The 19536-nt window shown below is 53.9% G+C and overlaps 6 protein-coding genes across 6 annotated transcripts; 4 read left to right on the top strand and 2 right to left on the bottom strand.

Annotated features, from left to right (window-relative positions):
* Positions 1-230: 230 nt before the first annotated feature.
* BDZ83DRAFT_603002 (PQ loop repeat-domain-containing protein) lies at positions 231-2233 on the bottom strand. Its single transcript, XM_060507201.1, has 3 exons — positions 1943-2233; positions 1736-1835; positions 231-1492 (listed from the first exon to the last, which is right to left on the bottom strand). The coding sequence occupies exons 1-3, from the start codon at positions 2054-2056 to the stop codon at positions 690-692; spliced, it is 1017 nt and encodes a 338-aa protein (XP_060370131.1). The 5' UTR covers positions 2057-2233; the 3' UTR covers positions 231-689.
* A 1059-nt stretch (positions 2234-3292) lies between these two features.
* On the top strand, positions 3293-4372 carry BDZ83DRAFT_567059 (S1/P1 nuclease; the record flags this gene model as incomplete). Its single annotated transcript, XM_060503918.1, has 3 exons — positions 3293-3356; positions 3452-4111; positions 4185-4372. The coding sequence occupies 3 exons, from the start codon at positions 3293-3295 to the stop codon at positions 4370-4372; spliced, it is 912 nt and encodes a 303-aa protein (XP_060370130.1).
* Positions 4373-7345: 2973 nt separating this feature from the next.
* Positions 7346-8460, bottom strand: BDZ83DRAFT_726718 (uncharacterized protein; the record flags this gene model as incomplete). The annotated part of the gene is made up of 1 exon (XM_060512767.1): positions 7346-8460. The coding sequence occupies exon 1, from the start codon at positions 8030-8032 to the stop codon at positions 7346-7348; it is 687 nt and encodes a 228-aa protein (XP_060370129.1). The 5' UTR covers positions 8033-8460.
* Positions 8461-10040: 1580 nt separating this feature from the next.
* On the top strand, positions 10041-11769 carry BDZ83DRAFT_747711 (uncharacterized protein; the record flags this gene model as incomplete). The annotated part of the gene is made up of 4 exons (XM_060513490.1): positions 10041-10321; positions 10385-11001; positions 11055-11180; positions 11240-11769. The coding sequence occupies 4 exons, from the start codon at positions 10041-10043 to the stop codon at positions 11767-11769; spliced, it is 1554 nt and encodes a 517-aa protein (XP_060370128.1).
* Positions 11770-15903: 4134 nt separating this feature from the next.
* BDZ83DRAFT_567117 (cytochrome P450) lies at positions 15904-17831 on the top strand (the record flags this gene model as incomplete). Its single annotated transcript, XM_060503926.1, has 8 exons — positions 15904-16117; positions 16175-16349; positions 16409-16723; positions 16796-16880; positions 16946-17049; positions 17115-17283; positions 17355-17417; positions 17472-17831. 8 exons carry the CDS (start codon positions 15904-15906, stop codon positions 17829-17831), a joined length of 1485 nt encoding a protein of 494 aa, XP_060370127.1.
* Positions 17832-18508: 677 nt separating this feature from the next.
* BDZ83DRAFT_689856 (thioesterase superfamily protein) lies at positions 18509-19277 on the top strand (the record flags this gene model as incomplete). The annotated part of the gene is made up of 1 exon (XM_060511296.1): positions 18509-19277. Exon 1 carries the CDS (start codon positions 18651-18653, stop codon positions 19275-19277), a length of 627 nt encoding a protein of 208 aa, XP_060370126.1. The 5' UTR covers positions 18509-18650.
* Between the last annotated feature and the right edge of the window lie 259 nt (positions 19278-19536).

Below are 19536 nucleotides of genomic sequence, written 5' to 3'. Positions count from 1 at the left end.
CCTCGTCGCGTCGCTAATGTCCAGAGATAGCAGAGCCTCGATCTATACCAATCAACCAACCCATCCCCCCCCCTTTTTTTTTATTCTTACGTAACACACTTCAAATCTTACCAACGAACATCATCATTCTTGGTTTAGAAAGTAAGTCACAATCGCATTTTGAGTCATGCCCTTAACGCGTGACTTGGATCTTCCTCAATCCAATGACCCGTGATGAATCGGGTACGGATATCATCGGCCCAGAAGAACCCCATCTAGATAACCTTTCCTTAGGCGTCATTCGCAATCACAGATTCACCATAGAAGCTATCGCAAGACGTTGTAGAACTTAATACTGGTTGTAAAAGAAAAGGCAAAAAGCTATCATTATATGTGCCATCATGATGGGTAAACAAATGGGTTGGAAACAGAGACCCCCGTGACCATGCAAATCCCGAAATGTAACCCGCAAACCTCTGTTAACGCCATGTCGAACACAAGATGCTCCCCAAAAGGAAAACGGAAAACCCGTAATGATACAGTCCACACTTCCTCTCAATGCAGCGTCACCCCCAGACCTTCATCTCTCAAATGCGTCTAGTCCACACCCGTCAACATGCAAATCCCCAACGCGCATCCCCGCTACAACGGAGAGAAAAGCACTCCCCGTCATCATGCAGTCAACACACCAAGCAACCCAAACCACTCACCTACGCCTCATCATCCCTCTTGCCCTCCCTCTTGGTCGCATACATGTGAAACTGCCCAAAAATCACAAAATCCTCCACCATCGTGCCCAGCGACCCAAGCAACCACGGCAGCGCGTTGAGCAAATACGCCCGGTCCTGCTTAAACGCAACAAGACTCGCGCCGTACGTCAGGTTCCCCGTAAGCGACAGCAGGAAAAACAGCAGCGCGAGCCCCTCGCACGACTTTTCCCTGTAATTCTTGATGATCTGCGGGATGCGCGCGCAGAGGTAGCACACGGCGCTGAAGTAGCCCAGCGCCAGACCAATCTTCTCCCAGGTGCCGTCCGCCGCCGCGGGGGAGCCCGCGCCGGAACCCGCACCGGTGTCGCTGTCGGGGGCGTCCCACGCGCCGGCCTTGTAGGAGAGGAACCAGCCCGCCGCGCCGACGAGATATACCGCGAGGATGCTCAGCGTGTTGTGGAGCCAGGGGTTGCTGTCGGGCGTGTCGTCCTCGCCGGTGACCATCTTGCGCAGGGGGTCGAGCGAGCTCTCCTCGTGGTGAGCGTGACGGCGCTGCGAGCCGGGGAGGCCGGCGGCTGCAGAAGAGCTACGACGGCGGGGAGCGAGGAGGGGTTCATCTTCGCGTGCTTCGGTCGGGTTCGCGCCGGTGGCGGTCACGGGCGCGGAGGAGCGGCGGCGGGAGGATGCGTGGCGGGCGTTCTTGGTGTTGTAGTAGACGCATTGGGAGATTAGGACGAGGTCGGCGAAGCAGAAGTAGCTTGCGAGGGCGACGGCTGTGGGAGCGAGGTGGGTGAAGAGAGCGCCTGTAGGTGGTTTTGTTAGCGGGAGCATGCACGCGTCAAAAGGTTAAATTTTCTTTTCATGGCATTGGTAGTGTTGGTGTTGGTGGTTGGAGAAATTTTTCGGTATGACAATAGGCGCATTTTTTTTCTTGGAGAACGGTAGCGGTGTAGGAGAAAACTCGCAAGGCGCAGATGACATGGAACATTGGACAAGAGCGCCAGGAGAAAAAAATGCAAGAGCTGGAGAGGTGGTTTTCTGCGTACCCATGAGATTCGTCACGTCGCCAATCAACCAGATGATCAAGAAGCCCATGGACAAGCCATCAGCGCTTTGCGACTTGTAATTTGTGAGGAGCTGAGGAAGCTATTGTGCGTAGATAAGAATGGTCAGTTTACTTGGACAGAAAATGCAGAGCAAAAAAGTCGTGATCCGAGGTCGCGTGACCTTCGCACAGAGAAAGAAGGACGTACAAGGAGACATATCCACGCGGTCAAGCTGATGCTGCCAAAGATTCCCGACAGGGCCTCTTCGACTTTTGGAGTGGACGATAAGGCGGCAAAGGCCGTAACCGCAACAGAAGCCATTGTGTGTGTGTTTTCGATATGCGACTTTGGTGAAGCTCACAATAACAAACGTGAAGGGTGAAAAGAATGGGTAAGAAGAGCCGCAGCGACAGATAGGTTTTGGGGGAAGCTCTTCTCTCTTGTGCCGTTCCTCGGTCAGGTGGGCTTTGGAATGGGGTCAAGTGGGATGGTTTTCTCGATGGAGAGTCACGCAGACAAGACATTGTTGGTGCGGCACGGGTAGAGGGGACTGATAGCGCTCACGTCTCGTCCAATCCGAGTGCAGCATTCTGCTTTTCTCCCGTTATCGCATTTCTTATCGCAGACCGCATCCGATAAGAAACCCTGCCGCCGCATGACATAACCAAAAAGACCAAGAACGGCCTTGGCGTCGTGGAGTGCTGGTTGACGAAGAGAGCAATTAGTGGGGGTAGGTTGAGCACTCAGCAAGGGTCACTCCAGGAAAACTTGGAAAGAATTTGGCGGGCAGAGTGGGTTGACCGCCGCAAAGGTCCTATTTTCGGAGGGGCCCAATGACGGAGAAAATGTCGAGCTGAGAGACTTGCGCCAATAGAGAGGCCTGATTTGGTCATCTCACCTGCTGGAGGCTGGAGCTGAGTCTCTGACAACCTGGGCTTGTGTAATTCTTCCAAAATGCTTCTGCGCATTTGCATCTGCATCTGCACCAATCTCGAGATGAACCGCTCGTATGGTCCAGATAACATGTACGAATGCATGCAGCGAAAGCCGTCAGCCAAAAGTCTAAAAATCTGTCTCCAATCACAGAAGCAGAGGCGCACCGCACGATCAGGTAGGCTGAGATTCCGCATTCCAGCGGTCACCGGACATCCGCCGATCGTCAGCATTCCCCCTCCCAAGTGGTGTTTCACGTGGTCCCCTCCATGCACCGCCATGATTCGCCCTCCGTGGCTGAGGCGGGTGTGAAAGGTCACGGGCGAGAGCACCCCCCGGCCCCGCGTTCCTCGGCCAACTCACCTCTGCCGCGGGGCCTACACCAGCGGCCCGCACAGCGCCAGTCATCCGTGTTGACGTTAACGTGAGCTGGCGTGCATAGCTCCCGTCCCCAAGACCGGTGACCCGACCACGCGTCAAGCTCCCATATAATCTCGAGTCCATCCTGTCCCTGTCTTGCTTGTCGTCATTCAGTCAATTTGACGGACCCGAAATATAGTCCCAAAACAGTGAAGCCTAATCGCACCTCAGTGCATACTCACCAGTAAGAAATCGCAAGCCATCATGAGGCTTTCGGGCACCGTTGCACTCCTCGGTGCATCTCTGCACGGGGTTGCTGCGTGGGGAAGTATGTCATCGATTCCCTATATCCACGATAGCTTCAAAATGGCCTCGAGCTGCAAAGTGCCTCGAGCTCCCTCGCTGACCGACTTGACTTGCCAGGTCTGGGTCACATTGCGACTGCGTACCTAGCCAGCCACTTTGTCGCCAACACAACCGAGGTATTCTTCCAGGACCTGCTGCGTAATGACTCCGAGCACTACCTTGCTGGCGTCGCCACCTGGGCCGACACAATCCGGTACACGCGCTGGGGACACTTCACCGGGCCCTTCCACTTCATCGACGCCAAAGATAGTCCGCCCGACTATTGCGGCGTCGACCTCGAGCGGGACTGCAAAGATCAAGGTTGCGTCGTGACGGCACTCGCAAACTACACTGCTCGGTCTCTCGATCCGAAGCTGAGCGGGTGGGAACGCAACCAGGCGGCGAGATTCGTCGTGCACTTCATCGGCGACATGCATCAGCCTCTCCATAACGAAGATGTGGCTCGGGGAGGCAACGGCATCCACGTCAAATGGCAGGGCTCCGATTACAACCTGCACCACGTCTGGGACAGCTCCATTGCCGAAAAGCTGATTGGAGGTTCTCGTCGGAGGCCCTACGACAACGCGAAGAAATGGGCGGATGAGCTTGCTGATGAGGTCAAGACTGGAAAGTTTGCTGCGCACAAGGCAGAGTGGCTCAAGAGTCTGGATTTCAACAACGTGAACGCTACCGGCCTGGAGTGGGCGAGAGAGGGAAACGCTTTCGTGTGCACCCACGGTATGTCGATTCCCGAGTCATCGGCGCCCCCCAAAACCCGGAAGGGCGACGTCAAAACTGACTCTTGCATTAGTATTCCCAGAGGGTCCGCGAGCTATTGTCGGCCAAGAACTTAGCGGCGAGTACTTCCAAAAGGCGGCACCTGTGATTGAGCTCCAGGTCGCCCGCGCGGGTGTGAGAATGGCTGCTTGGCTGGACCTCATCGCGGCAGCATACCAAGACCAGGCGAAGACGGTTGAACCTGTCATGGAAGACTTGTAAGATTATGAGATGAGACGCCAAGCATGTTGCGCTGTTTGCTCCGCGCGACTTTCTGTACAAGACCCTCGTTTATCACACAGCAAAACGTGTTTTGATGCAGTGAAAGCTTGGCTCTGCCGGGGTCCTCTGTGTGTATTTGATTTCGTGACCTAGAGCCTAGTAGTAAACATTTCTGGATGCTGGGCTGGTATAATGACATGTCCAATGACGAAACGAGGCTCACCTTAGGCTCATCTGCCGTAGTAGTGCTAAAGATCGTGACAGCTGCCACGCGGCAGCTCACAGACTTGCCAAGTTGCCTTGAGTAGAAGACTCGGAATAATGTTGATCACACTGGTCGCGACAAATTCTTGGCCGGGCCTTCGTCAGCAGAGAGGGCGTCCGCAACGGCTGAAGCAGCCAGGTTTGATTCACATGGAAGAGCTGTTTCCCAGAGGCGTAGTCGGCAAACATTGCCTGGCTACAAGAAAGTGGCGTGACTTGAACACATTTCCCTCTCGTGGTGGAGAATTTGGAATCAGACTAAGAACGGGTTGGAGGTCTAGCCGTGACGGCAAAGAAGAACAATTGGGATGATAGGTGACGTCTGACAAGTGAAGTTCGATGACAGCCCTTGCCGGGGGGTCCGAGAGCAGCCGGACGAGCAATACATCCAAGGAGATTGGCGCATCCTGTGTGCATGGCAGTGAACGCAACGGGATTGGCACGGGTTCTGCATCTCAAGTTTGCGATGACGGTTCAACCGAGCTGGGTGACTGGGCCGTGGGCGAGCGTGGCCACCATGGTGCAGGCAATGAGCGACGATAGATAGTACAAGGCGTTTGCCTCTGTGACAGTCGACGGGTTTCAACTCGTCTTCCCGAGCTGGGATGGAAGGCAGGTCTGCGTGCCGGATCCGAGGAAGATGCCTGCGAGTTGAAGGTGAAGACGAGGTTGCGCCGGTTGGCCCAAGTGACAAATGGACGGAAGTTGAGGTGAACCTGTTTCACCATTGGATTTTTGGCACAGGCTTCAAACTCAGCCTCGTGTCGCAGGATGGTGCGCCTCCTTGGCGCAAGTGGAGGTTCGCGACAGGGGCACCGCACACACTACACACTAGCACTCTCACTCCACGAGTCCACCGCAAGCAACCCCGGTGGCTCGGATCCAGATGAGGGAAGATTGATGACAGGCCCTTTAATTGATGTTGGAGTCGGATGGCATCTCAGGGGGAAAACAATCTGCTCGTTTACGGGATCTCGGAAGGGATGAGACGAATATGGGGGAGGCGTCGGCTGTGGTGCCGGTCATTTGGGTGCGTCTGTGGAAATTCGAGGTTTCGCCAGGTGATCTTTTGCGATGCAGCTTCAAGCATCAAGCCGTAGAGCCGTGCCGTTCGTTGCCAGACGCAGGCGAGGGCACGAAGGCATCGTCATGTGGTGCCGTGGGCCGTGGGTGCCGTATTCGAGGATCAATCGGCGAGAAGACAGGCCGTACCCATCAAAAGAATCGGCATAGTCATCCACACAATGTGGTATCAGTGGGATCCGTAAGTAAAAGTAGAAGTTTGAATGGCGGGATCAAGACCGAGCATATGTTTCCAACGATGACAATGGCGGATCTGTCAGTGCAGTGAGCAAAACGTTGTAGGGCAATTTTAGGTGTGGACGATCAATAGCATTAAACTCAGCGTCGTTTGCAAAATGTCCGACAATTGGCAGCCCAGAAAGGAAAGTTCTCGACTCGAGCACTTGGGTTGACAGCAGAAAATAGTAGACGAGATGAAAATCGAAACCATCATCTCATGGATAAGCATCTCGCGCGCTAGGGTCGGCCATGAGGAAGATCAGATTAACCTTTTGCTCGGATGGCTGATGCAGGACTGGCCGGTTGTCCAACGAACGAGGGGGCAAGGGGGAAAGGGGTGAACTCGGTGCCAGGTGAGGGTGAGAGGTTGGTTGGTGTCGTCGTTGACGGTGGGGGCGGCAGATATCCAAGGATTCGGTGGACAATGACATGGGAGAGAAGAAGGGGGAGGGGGAAAAGACTCGAAAGTCGAGGTGAAGCAGCACCGTTGACAAGGGACACCCCTTCCCCTTGCAATTCTTCCAGGGCTGCGGTGGTGGGGCGGGTTTCTGGCGGGCGGGATGCTAAGGACAACCTTAAACGTGGTAAGAGGGGATGAGATAATCAACCTTTCCTGTTTTGGCGACCCAAGTGGAGTCGGGGATCTCCACGGGTCTTGGGCCGCTGCAGGTACCGAGTGTAAACGGCGCTTGGCACTCCTGCTGGGGCGTGGAAGGTGCCCTCCTTTCACCTCGCCATGCTTTCCTTCCAGTTGCAATTGGAAGTGTCAGGAACGAGACGTAAAGATCAGGTACGTACGTGCCTCCGTTTTGATAATAGGAGGGGAGGCACCAGTGGAAAGAAGACGGCGCACCTTTCAATCCCACAATTCCGTAAATGTGTACCTACGGAGTAAGGTAGGTACCTAGTGTCTTTCTTGGTTCCTTTGCGCACCTTCCATTGCCTTGTACTATCAGTAAGGTAAGGAAGGTACGGATACTCCTTAACTCCTTCCTTGGCAACTTCATGGGTTCCATGGCACTCGACGTTTGACGGGAGGAAGATCATCCCCGACGCTCCAACCGCAGTAAGGTACGGTGGACCACACCGACAAGTCAAGTTTTTTTTTCTTTTCCCTCATCCACTCACCCTGGAAACCCCTTTGCTGCTCGCCCTCTTTTCTCAAACCGACAATCAACGGTACCGTGACTGGTCAACCCAGGGGGCCTTGCCGTCATCCGAACTTGCCGAATAACAGATTAAGTTTATTGGATGTTTGATACCATCATTGCTGCACGCCCGCTGCTGACCTTGGTTTTCCGCTCGCTTCGCCAACTCCACATTCCGGCCAGCAACGCCAACGTACTCCGTATGCGAGGTGCGTCTCGTTTGCTTCCACTTCCTGCAAAACGGCAAGAAAAAGCCCAACTAGGTTTTTTGATAGGCTCCGCCGCCCTTCCGCCGAAAAGCCTCCGTGCACCTCTGGCCAAGCACATACATGATACGAGGCATTCGCCCGCGATGCAGACGAGGCACACGATACACTATCCCACCATTATCTGCGGGACGGATTCCATAAGGGCAAGCTTTGAAGTGGAACGAAATGCAGTGGAGTTGATGCGTTGCATATCGCCCACCGGAATTAGACGGGCGCTTCCATTCTAATGCAAAGTCGCAGACACGAACTGACTGATAGAGAGAATCGCCAGAAATGACAGGCAATGTCAATGTCAATGTTAATGTTCTGGTGTAGCTGGCCGGCGGTCGCACTAGCACGGCATGTCTCACCCGTCTAAACAGTCCGTTGCCAATCATCCACATTGCCGCTTTCTCCCGGCCAAGCTTGAGACCGTTGTCGTGTCGCTGGTACCCGCAAAGCACCGTGGGAAAGAAACACAGCGCGGCTCGGAGGATCTTCAAGCGGTAACGTGAATCAAAAGAACCCCCATCGCGAACATGATGATGTGTGCGCGCTGTCAGCAAACAGCAACAGCTTTGCTTCTGCGTGGCCAGTCTTGGCACCAATACAAGCGTGCTAGGCTTCTCAGGAAAGCCCGCGTCCGGAGGCAAATCATGGCCGATCCTCAAAGGCTTAGCATGAGGAGCTAGACCCATGACGACTCATGGCTCATGAGCCAAATTCAGTTGCATACGCATCCGCAGTCCAGTGTACCATTTGTCTCGACAAGGTGCGGCTCTCACATATCGGTCCACTACCAACAGTCCGTGGAGACCACGTATGAATAGATGCTTGTCCTGACGGACGTTGGCCTAACGGTCACAAATCTGCCAGCTGATGAGTGCAACTTGACGTGCGACGGTGCAGGCATCGAGGAGCGAACTGCTCAGTTTTGCCAGTGCACCAGGGAAATTAGGACGGAGGAGGCTTCGCTCAGATAGCCAGCAATCGAGCACCCGTGGGTGGTTGTGGAAAGAATGCGCCTTACAAGCTTACCTCAGTACGGTCGGGATCTTGGACGGTGACGATACGTTGGCCGAGTACGGCGACGAGGCACTCCGTAGAGTGCCGCGCTTAAGGGACGGCAAGAGCACAAAAATGTCGTCCAGTGTCTCGTTTCGCTTCATCGACGCCTCGGGCGAAACGCCATTTGCCTGATGTGCTAGACAGCACGCACCGCTATTGGCTCGCTAAGCCGCGCCGGGGCCAGGTGGGGACTCCATGACCCCATTCTGCGACGACAGGAGCCGCATCAGACCTTCCCAGACCTCGCGACGGCACAAGCCACCACCGGACGGGGGATTCCTTCCAACTACCTTATCCTTACCCTTGCCATACCTTACTCTTGCCTCACTGCGTAGTCTCTTACTGTCGTCCACGTCTGGTGCCAACAACCTTTTTCTTTACTTCGCATTTTTAACCCCTACCAATACTTGTGTTGTAGACACCTGCCACAGAGACTAGAGACACCACACTGACGTTACCCGAGCCGCCCTGTTCGACTCAACTTCGTTACCTGCCATCCTGAAGAAGTCGGGAACCGTCCGTCAAGGGTGCCCACCCTTTCCCAGTCTCGGACAACGACATCCCCTGCTCATCTGTAGCTTGTCTCCCTTTTTCTATCCGTCTACACTACTCCGTTCCTTGCACAACTTACCCACGGAGACTCTTCATACACTACGCCTCTGACCAACATCTTTGTCGCCGTTCCCGTCCCATCCATGCAGCTAAACTCGACCACCCCTGCCAAAGCTCAGATCTCTATTCTCCCGTCTCTTCGCTCAACCCCCCGATCCATCATCCCTACTCTTCCTCCTCCTACTTTCTCGGAGCCTGGAGGCGTCTGCCCTTGTCAACTAGTTGTCGCATACCATCTCATCAGACAGATGCTACCTACCCAGTCTCTCTCTTTCTCTCTCATCCCTCCACGGCCACCTGCACACAGAGAGCAGACCCCCATTCATTACCTTTTCCCACCCCCCGGTTCGTCACCCACTGCGGGTCTGCCAGTTGCCCGCACGGGCATCAGATGCTAAGCAGCATCCATGTACTCACACCCCCGGCCAACAGTTTGAGCCGTGTACTATCCGTAAGGTATACTCAGTAGTATGGTGTATGGCTAGATACTAGGTAGTCTGCAGACGGGCTCCTGTCAGCCCTTGTCTCCTCCTCCTTCTCCTCCTCTCCCATCTCCCCTGCGCCGCGTTTTGGACTCGTGGAGACGATTCCTCCTCCCCAAGCCGCCATGGAGCCTGTCTCCGTTCATACGACCCCTTGGTCGAACCGGCACCAGCCTGCAACCACAGCCCTGTGCATATAAGACTTGAAAGCTTGGCACTGATCGCATATTTGTCTCGGCCTCTCCCTTCTTAATCCCCAGCAGCGCTCAGTCTCGATCATTCTTTTCGCCTTCCACCCTTTACTTTTATTTCCATTCATCCTGTTGCCTCACGCTGGGAGTGTGTCTTCACATTCATTCATTCATTTCTTTTCAGCTTGTGCTACGTATTCAGGTGTCTGTGACCGTTCCTTTCGTACTCTACTCTTGTTCGCTCCTCGGTCTGGAACCAACCCTTTCGAACGACAATCTAGTATTTTATTGATAGCGACTCGGTCGACAACTCCCTCGGATTTATCCCCATCGATCAACAAGAAAGAGACAAGATGCAGATTCAAAAGCTCATCACCGCCCTCGCGGGCATGGCTGTCGTCGCCGAGGCCTCTGTCGCTTTCCTCGATGCCTCGCCTTTGAGCGCCGCCCTCGCCAAGCGTCAACAACGTGGTGGTAACCGTGGTGGACAAGGCGGAAACCAGGGTGGAAACGCAAACCAGGGTGGAAATGCCAACGCTGGTAACAACGGAGCTCTGTGTTTGCAAACGAACGCGGTGCAAAAGGGCTCGCAGCAGGCCGGACAGCCCAACGCCCAACAAGCCAACTCGAAGACGTAAGTATTTACACATACACAGCACAGGCAACCCTCGAAACACGCTAACCAGCTGCTTTGCAGCGACAATGCCAACTTTATCAACGTTTGCTCCGGCTCTACCCTCACCGATGGTGAGCAGAAGACTGGCGGTTCCTGCAACGGTATCCCCATGGGCAAGATCCCCGCCCAGACCAAGATGGTGTCTACCGTCATCAACAACCCCCCTCACAACGGCAACATCCAGGCCAACCAGGACTTTGATGTCGAGCTCAAGGTCAACAACCTGCAAGCCGGCTCCTTCACTGACGCTCAGTCTACCTACTACTCGGCTCCCCAGGATCTTAGCGGCGGCGGTACCATCATCGGCCACGTTCACGTCACTGTACAGGATATGGGTAACTCCTTGACGCCCAACACTCCCCTGGACGCTTCCAAGTTTGTCTTCTTCAAGGGTATCAACGATGCCGGCGATGGCAATGGCAACTTGAAGGCTACCGTCACTGGAGGTCTCCCCGCCGGAAACTACCGTGTCTGCACCATGTCTAGTGCTTCCAACCATCAGCCCGTTCTGATGCCCGTCGCCCAGCGTGGTGCCCAGGATGACTGCAACAAGTTCACCGTTGGTGGAAACGGCGGCGGCGGTGGTAACAACGGAGGTGGCAACAACAACAACAACGCCGCCAACGGAGGCCAGCAGAGTAAGTCCATCAGGGATACATCAAGTTTCAGTTGAGGTACTAACGGATACAAGACAACAACCAGGGCGGAGCTGCCCGTGGAGGTAAGCAAGCCGGAGGCAGACAAGGCGCCGGCGCTGCTGCAGGCGGTGCTGCAGGAGGTGCCGGTCGCGGCGGTGCTGGACGAGGCGCTGGTCAAGGTAATGCTCAAGCAACACCTCAGAACCCCCTCAAGGATTTCCAAACACACAGTTCCCAGGCCAATTCCCCGGCCAATTTCCTCAATTCCCTGGAAGCGCACCCCCTGGACAGGCCACAACACAATCCCAGACCGGAAACACACAGGAGACTCCCAATGCTAACAACTCCGGCCAGGACGGGGACGCCGCCAGTAATCCGAAGAACGCGACGGCGACTCCTTCGGTAGACCCGGCGGCAGCGACGCCAACGCCCACCCAGGGCGGAGGTGCCTCCAACAATGGCAAGGCCAACAGCAATGGATCCGGACAGAACGGCAACGGTAACACTTCTTCTGGATCTGGCAAGGGAGGCGCGACGTCGAACGCTATCGGCGGAATCGCGGCCCCGGCGGTCTCGGACTCTGGCGATAGCAGCCGACCATTCTCCGTCAATGGCAACTCGTTCGTTTCCAAGGCCAATGCGGCGCAGCGTGCTTGCGATGTTCAACGGAATGCCTGTTTCAATGCTTTCAACGGTGGAAAGTTGAACGGGGTCACCACGGCCGACTGTGATGCCCAGGTTCAGACCTGCATCCAGGAGCTCTCATAATCGGAATGCCTTTTCGACGACAAGGACGACAAACAACCGAGGGATTATTGGGATATGCACGCGCGCGCTCATACGGACAACACGGGCCTTTTACATCATACAACGACAAGTCTCCATGCTTTTGGGTTCACCCGGGTCGCCAAAAAGTGTTCTGGTGTTTTTCTGTTTTTAATTTCTTGGGTTGTTATATTCTACACGAACTGGCAGGAGGTTATTAGATGAGCAGGTTGGCGTGGATGGTTTTTTCTTTTGTTTGATGAAAACCAGCGCTCCCCGTGCTTCGATACCACACACTCACACATCATCAACGACAACACTGGCAAACTCCTCCCCCTCTATATTATTGTTCTAATGTCCCCCCTCCCCGACAACCCTCACACACACATCTCATCACCTCATCACCATGACACAAAATCTTACGATCCGACCTTTCTGTACATTTAGAGGGAGTTGTTTTTCCGTTGAAAGGATACGCAGCATGGCTTGGAAAGAAATGGAAGACACAATTCCAGTAGAGAGTGCACACAGTTTTTTTGGATTATCTTTGCTTGGTTTCTTGGTTCTTACTGATTCGACATGTTGTGACATCTCTACACTGGGAGTTCCACGATCCACTAACAGATGACAAGTCACGATGTCACCCCATCTGACTGAAAGTCGGGGTGGCAGGAGGTATACCGGCAACACTGCGCCGAACTTCCTCTCTGTCTGATGCTGGTGAATCTATGTGGTGAGAAGCTGCGGTGCCGAGCAGCGGTCCGAGCTGCGGCGTCTGATCTGCGTGTCGCGATGATGGGGGGGACATGTCTCGGCCGGGGGGCCGTGTTATGCGCTGGGGTTGGTGTCTAGGGTGCCTGGCTGGGGTCGGGGTCTGCCTGTTTGAGGGAGAGCCTCTCAGTAGGATTTTAGTTGCTCTGGCGGGAGGGAATTGTGCGTGACTAAGCTAGATTCTCCAGCGTTATGTGCCATTGAGTAGGATACGGGTGTGTGGGTTGGAGACTGGCGTTCGACTTGGCAGGTCTTGAGATGGAGGGGTATGAGAGAAGAATAGGGTAAAAAAGAGTTGAGTCGCGTTTCATGTTGCCCATTCTTCTCTTCTTTTAGTGCCGGAGTTGGGACGGATGGAAGGGATCTTGCGACGGAGGGGGCTTGCGGTACCATACAACAGGCTTAACAGGCAGAGTTATATTTACAGGGCTTCCAGTCCGACTCTGTGATGTCACGAGTCGAGGCTAGAATCTGAACATGGCAAGTGTCATGGGTTGGGATGGCACTTTTTGGTGTGGTGCGTGGGTTTCTGGGCAGGGGGTGTTTGAGGTCAACGAGAGGAGGGGGGCAATGGGCTTGCTAGCAGTACGGATAGTGGAGGTATATTAATTAGGAGATTTCTTTTTAACGTTTCGGAAGGGGGGAAGCGAAAAGAGAGATTAATTGACGCTTATTTCTTTCTTTGGGGTGCTTTATCTTGAAGTTTCTCTTTCTTTTCGGCGTTCCGCGATTGCGCATCTCTTATACGCACGCGCGCGCGCGCAAGATGTTCTTCGTTGAGCTTGCGTCGGAAGGTTTATTTTCATGACTCTTTGACTTGAACTTGGAGAGGTGTACCTGACTTAGGATTTTACCTCAACCTTTTCTCTTCGCGTTGCCTGTATCCGTCTGTTCCTGCGAGGCCGTTATACCCGTTTTGCACCCCTTTTTGGCTTTTAGCGTGTTAGCTGAGTTGATTCATCGTCGGTTTTCGCAAGTGTGCCACCGAATGAGCAAGTGCACGATGAGAAGGTCAACTCTCCCCACCACATCTCCAAGGTTCCAACAGACCAAGATCCTCCATGTCGGAGTTTGTCTGGCAACGGGATCGTGACTTTTTTCTTGTCAAAGTTTGCGACATGGATTTGGGTTGTTGCCCTTCTTCTCTTGTCCTTTGTTTTCGATCTTCACCTTGAGGTAAGGTATGGTTGCGCGAGTTTCAACGGCCTACCCTACCCTACCCTATCTTATCATAGTTCGCCCGTGATGATGCAGGTACCAAAACCTAGCAACTGAATCGCAAGTCTTGCGACTCACCTACCGGAGGTTACCCCTTCTCGGCGAGCCGCTCAAGATGAAAAGTCCGTCTTTTCTCCATCGGGAAAATACGTAACTTAGCTTACGCACCTTAGAGATGTTATCATTTTTTCCGGCTCGGTGCCGAGAGGCGTGGGCCGCTGTCGTCCCGAGTTTGCCTGCATTCGCGGCGTCTGCGAGTAGAATGCAAAAAGTTGCAAAATGGCTAATGTCATAAGTTTCGCCTGAATTCTTGAAGCAAAAGCATCAACAACGTCCCGAGATAAAGGTAAAGGTTGGGTAAGCGCCGGCCCCGTCTGAGGCTCGGGGACGACCCGACCGACGTGAACTGGCATCTTGGCCTTGTTCCTTCTCTCGCCTTTCTTTTGCTTTCTTCTTAAGCTCTCCTTTGTTTTCGCCTTGGATTCCTTTCTGGTTACACACGCACACCCTCTCTTGAAGATAAAAAGATTGAGTGTGCCGAGAGATGGTGAGGTAGGGCGAGATTTGAGTTCCTCGGGGAGGGGGGAACGACAGTCTTGGGTGTAGCCTTTTGAGTTTGCGAGTGACTCGTTTTGATTCTATAAGTCTGTTTGGACCTTCCGTTTGTGCCTGGCAACGGCGTTTCCTCCATAATTGAGGGAAACAACGTTGAGAGAACGGTTTGGATACGTTTGTCTTTCGAGACCAGCAAAGTCGCCGCGGCGGCTTGGTCTCGTTGTTCGGGACGTGAGACTTCAATCTGTATTTCCGACGACGTACAAACCGAAGAGTGACGGGGTGGTCAAGTCCTTAAATGATGGGGCTCCGAATACCGCTGTCAAAGAAAGAGTTCCGCTGAGCTTGATTCGGGCAGGACTCCTTCCTTCGCCCCGGGCTTGGGATGCCCGCACCGGAACCCGCTCCGTTTGGTGGGGGGTGATGCCGATTCGGAAGCCGGAGGCACGAAGGCGGATCATGGTATGGCAGCTCGGGTGTCCAGCGGTCTACTCCCAGATGGAGTAGATAGCTTCTCGCGGCCATGTCTCAAATCCCTCATTTCCCATAGGCAGGTTGCACCACAAAAAAGAGTGGTGTCCAACGAAGACGCTAGCTTTCTTTGAAGTGCATTGTTTGACAAACATTCGCATACCTAGCTCGCGGGTAGCGACCAACAAGCTTTGGGAACCACGGAATGCAACAGGATTGGATACAGCCAAATACTGAGGCTGCCCACACCCAGGTATTCCCCCCTCCATATCTTCAGCCCCTCCAAAATGTACCACGCCATTGGTTCAATGTATTTAGATGTGTTTGCTCTTGGCGATATTCGATGCAGAATTACTACCTGGCCAGATCCACGGGTCCCGGATCAGGCTGTCGTTAGCTCCGGCGTTGGTTCGACCGGCCTGGGAGACTTGCTTCATCCCTGCATTCAAGCCACAACGGACCTTTCGCAACGGGGAAAAGCAGGCTGGCTGGGACTAAGTGATCCCGCCAGGCCTCACACGCAATGAGAGACACAAAGGCGCAGGGAGCAAACAATCCACAAACCCGGGGCTAACTAAGTAGGTACTAATGTACCTTTGACAACGCCTCTTCCGTAGCCTTATATCGAAAACCCTGGATTCTTCAGCTCAAAAGCTCCAAGTCCGGCGCATATCTCCGGTCTATCAGGGCCCTTAGACTGAGAAAGGGAACAAGAATCGCCTTAGAAAGACGGGGAATCTAGTTTTTGAGCCTCCCTGCGTGGGGGTTCGTTCTTCCAACAGGCCAATTTTTCTTCCCGTATTGCAGCGCATCGTTGACCGATGTTTCGACTCTTGGATCCAAGGACTCTATTGGATGCAAGTGGCAAGACACTCTAGAGGCCATGAAAGCTGAATACTTTCTACGCTGGACTGTTTGCTCTGTTGGAACACCCACCAGGTTGGGGCGATGGTCACATTGATGTCGAGAAAGCCGGCAAGTCCGGCGGAGCCTGACCATGTGTTGGCTTGTTGGCTGTATACGAGATATATCAAGAGAAAGCAGCTGTGCTACATAAGAAGGGGACAATGGCTTGCCGTCAGTGGTAGCTCATCTAGTTGAAAAGAACCCATGACCTCCAGAATGCAGTTCGCCCATGCTCTCTTACGTCTTTTGTGGACTTACAGGTCCATCACGGCCCTCGCTGTGGTTTCGGTCTTCCTTCTCCTCTTTACATACGCTCGAAGCCCAAGACGGCGTCTCCCGCCAGGCCCGAGAGGACTGCCCCTCCTTGGAAATGCCCTCGACATTCTCAAGGATCCTTGGCTGACTTTTGGCGGCTGGATGAAGACGTATGGTATGCTCGTCCCGTGATTCCCTCTACTGGCTAAACAACTAACACGATTCAAACCAGGCCCCATCATGCACTTTACCGCTGCCGGAAGCGATATAATCGTCCTCAACGACCTCAAGACCTCGTTCGACATCTTGGATCGTCGCGCTGCCGTCACAGCAGACCGGCCCGGTAATGTCATCATAGACATGATGACGGGGTCCTGCTTCGTGCCGTTCCAGAGCCAGAACGCAATGTACGTCCCCTTTCATCGCAGGGCTGCAGAAAAACTTCCAAGACTCACTGCGTCCATAGGTGGATGCGTATGCGTAAAGCCTCCCACGGAGCCCTCCGAAACATCTCCTTCCCAGACATCCGCCTCGTCCAGCAAAAGGAGGCCACACTCCTGGCCGCGGACATGCTCAAGGACCCGCGTGACTGGCTGTCGCACCTGCACCGCGCGGTATCCTCGGCGAATATGAACCTGGTGTACGGGACGCCTTCCCTTGCGTCGGCGAGCGATTTGAAGCTGGTTTGGCTCGAGGATTTTGTTGCGCGGTTGACCAAGGCTGCGCTCCCTGGTGCGCATTTAAGTCAGGTTTTCCCTTGGTTGAGACATGTACCGTCTAGGTACGTTTATGTGGCAGATTGGACAGTGTCATCTCATCGGATGTGATGGTGGTGCTGATGGTCTCGGTCTAGATTCGCGCCTTGGAAGAGGCGGGTGGAGGATTCGTTCGCGGCGGATTCTGCTATTTTCGGGAGTTGGTTTGAAGAGGCCCGACTTGTGAGTGTTTCATCTATGCCTACTAATGTCTTTTGGAAGCTTTGGTGTGCTGAAGATATATACAGAGAGGCGTCAATGGTGGCAACTGTCTTGTGAAGAGCTTCGTCAAGGACCAGAGCCGGTGCAACTTGTCCGACACGGAAATCAACTGGCTCGCGGCGAGCGTCATGTAAGTACCTCCGTGGAGTATAGCAACCCTTTTGAGGTGATCAATCTTCTAACGGAACCTTCCAGCGCCGGGGCAAAGTCGATCACGGGCGTGCTCGAGTGGTGGATGTTGGCCATGGTTGTGTACCCCAAGGTGCAGCAGCTCGCTCACGAGGAGCTGGATCGCGTCGTGGGACGCGAGGTGATGCCGAACTTTGCCGATCACTATGGGAAGCTACCTTACATTCAGGCTATGGTAAGTTGTCAATTTTTCAGTGAATCCTCTCTGTCGCGTGAAACGGCATTGCTGACGATCAACTTGTCCAGGTCAAGGAGTCACTTCGGTGGCGACCCGTTGACCCAATAGGTCTTCCACACCAGAGCTCCGAGGTACGTCACAACATCGAGTCTATCGTTTATCAATTGCCTAACTCTTCCACATAGGACATATGGTACGAAAGGCACTTTTTACCAAAAGGCTCACTGCTCATCCCCAACGTCTGGGCAATGAACCGCGATCCGCACACGTACGGCCCGGACGCTCACCACTTCAACCCGGCTAGATTCCTCGATCACAAGACTGGGCAGCTCAAGCCGCTGGCAGCGGAGACGAAAGAACAGGGCCACGTCACGTTTGGCTTCGGCCGTCGATTGTGCGTCGGGCGCCAGATTGCGAATGAGGATCTCTTCATCACTATGGCGACAGTGCTTTGGGCGATGAAGATTGAGCCGAAGGTGGGATTTGATGGACTGAATGTCCCTATAGATGTTGATGGATGCGTCGATGACGGTGTCGTTGTGTGAGATACCCCTGGACTCTTGCCAGTTTGTTGCTGTCGCTGACTTTGGACGCTAGACGCCCGGTTCCGTTTGAGTGTAGCACCAGGTCTCGATTTCCCGAGGCGTTTAAGGTCTTGCAGGCTGCCGAGAATGATGGTGTGAGTTGAGGAAGTAATCTTCTACGAACCAGCTTTGCCATTCGTTCTCCCCATCATAAAACTAGAGGAGGGCGACCTTGGCCAACCAGATGTCGCAACTGCGGAGGCTCCAAGAGCAGCAAATGTAGTCTTGAGCTATACTAAGATCCTACTTTGAGTGTATTGTTCACGTCGAGAGCTCCAATATCCACACTAGCAGCATTCCGAAGCTCCATCCACGGCTCGGAGTCCTGCTGACACGCTGTTCTTGATTAGTGATACTCAGGTTCATGCCAAGCTCATGCCACCACATGCTACAAATTGAGTCTACCGGCACATGTTTCCTTTGCTTTTCTGACGATTCAGAAACTAGAGATTGACTGTGGTATTTATCTAAGTTTCTTTGAACCTAGCGTTTTTTTGGGGCCTTCGAGAACTTTCCTGAAGTTCACTAATCAGACTACCACTCACCTTATCGCGACACTCCGGACAGTTGCACCTGCTTTAATCTCCGTAAACTCTACTGATTCTCTTTATGTGTGTGAGAGCTGTCCTATTTAGGAACTGTCCTGACCCTACCAGACATCATGTTCCGGGATAGTAGCCACGGAAGGATAAGTGATCTTCACCATTGCACCACGAAAGAACTTCAAGTTGGCTCGCTCGGTTTGATCTTCGTCTGAACAGTCCATTCACCCCCTTCACCATGCCGGAACCATGGGATGATCAGATCGCGCACTTCCGAGGGATACCATGGTGCGCCAAAGTCCTCTCGGAACCAAGCATCATCGCCAGACCCCTCGTCAGCCGCGAATTCGACCCAGATAATCGCATCTTTGAGTTCTGGGGCTCCACGCTCTTCAGCGCGGCCACGGTGCCCTTTTTCATCGGCTGTTTCCACATGCCCTCGTCACCACCGGGCGCCGTTGGACAACCTCCCGACAACCGGCCCCTCGACGAACTGTACATGACCAAGGTCCGCTGCTTCCTGACTCTCGGCCACGGGCTGAGCACGCTCAAGAAGGAGTGGTGCCACGGTGGTGCTGTCGCGGCCATCTTTGACGAGTGCATGGGCGCGATCGGGTTCATCAATAAGCTGCTGGGGTTCATGCCGATGCTGCCACAGGTCACGCAGAACTTGAATATCACGTACATTCAGCCAGTGCCAACCATGTCGACGGTGGCTTGCACGGCGGTCTTGAAGCGGATGGACGGGCCTAGGAAGTTCTTGGTCGAGGCAGAGATCACTGACGAGCATGGTACGGTTCTTGCCAAGGCGGAAGCGTACTTTGTTGGGATGGCGAAGCGGGGGAAGATACAGGAGAAGCTGTGATATGGCATTGAGAGCTCCATTCGAGAATCGTTTGGGAGTAGGCTTTGCTTATTTGTAGACATAGACCTCTGTCGTCGGAATCTCGAGCTGTCTGCATTGGCAGTAGCCAGCTGGGCACCCTGGCTTGCTTGGACACACGGCGCACGTTTAGCGCCGTGATAATAAAACAGAATCTAATTCTCAGTCTCTAGCTCCGTATTCAAGAAGCTGTCTATCATTCCTTGGAAGCCAAGGACATGAGTTATGTTAGCTTTACCAG

This window comes from Colletotrichum acutatum (genome assembly GCF_030867785.1).
Source record: "Colletotrichum acutatum strain CBS 112980 chromosome Unknown BDZ83scaffold_8, whole genome shotgun sequence".
Classification (NCBI taxonomy): Eukaryota; Fungi; Ascomycota; class Sordariomycetes; order Glomerellales; family Glomerellaceae; genus Colletotrichum; species Colletotrichum acutatum.
This window is presented reverse-complemented; position numbering and strand designations above follow the sequence as displayed.

Bases quoted from the DNA above. Each gene is read 5' to 3' on its own strand.
- BDZ83DRAFT_603002 (XM_060507201.1), bottom strand. From the start codon at position 2,056: ATGGCTTCTGTTGCGGTTACGGCCTTTGCCGCCTTATCGTCCACTCCA. The intron at 1,836-1,942 runs GTACGTCCTTCT...TACGCACAATAG, and splicing joins CCGCGTGGATATGTCTCCTT to CTTCCTCAGCTCCTCACAAA. The intron at 1,493-1,735 runs GTACGCAGAAAA...AACCACCTACAG, and splicing joins CGACGTGACGAATCTCATGG to GCGCTCTCTTCACCCACCTC.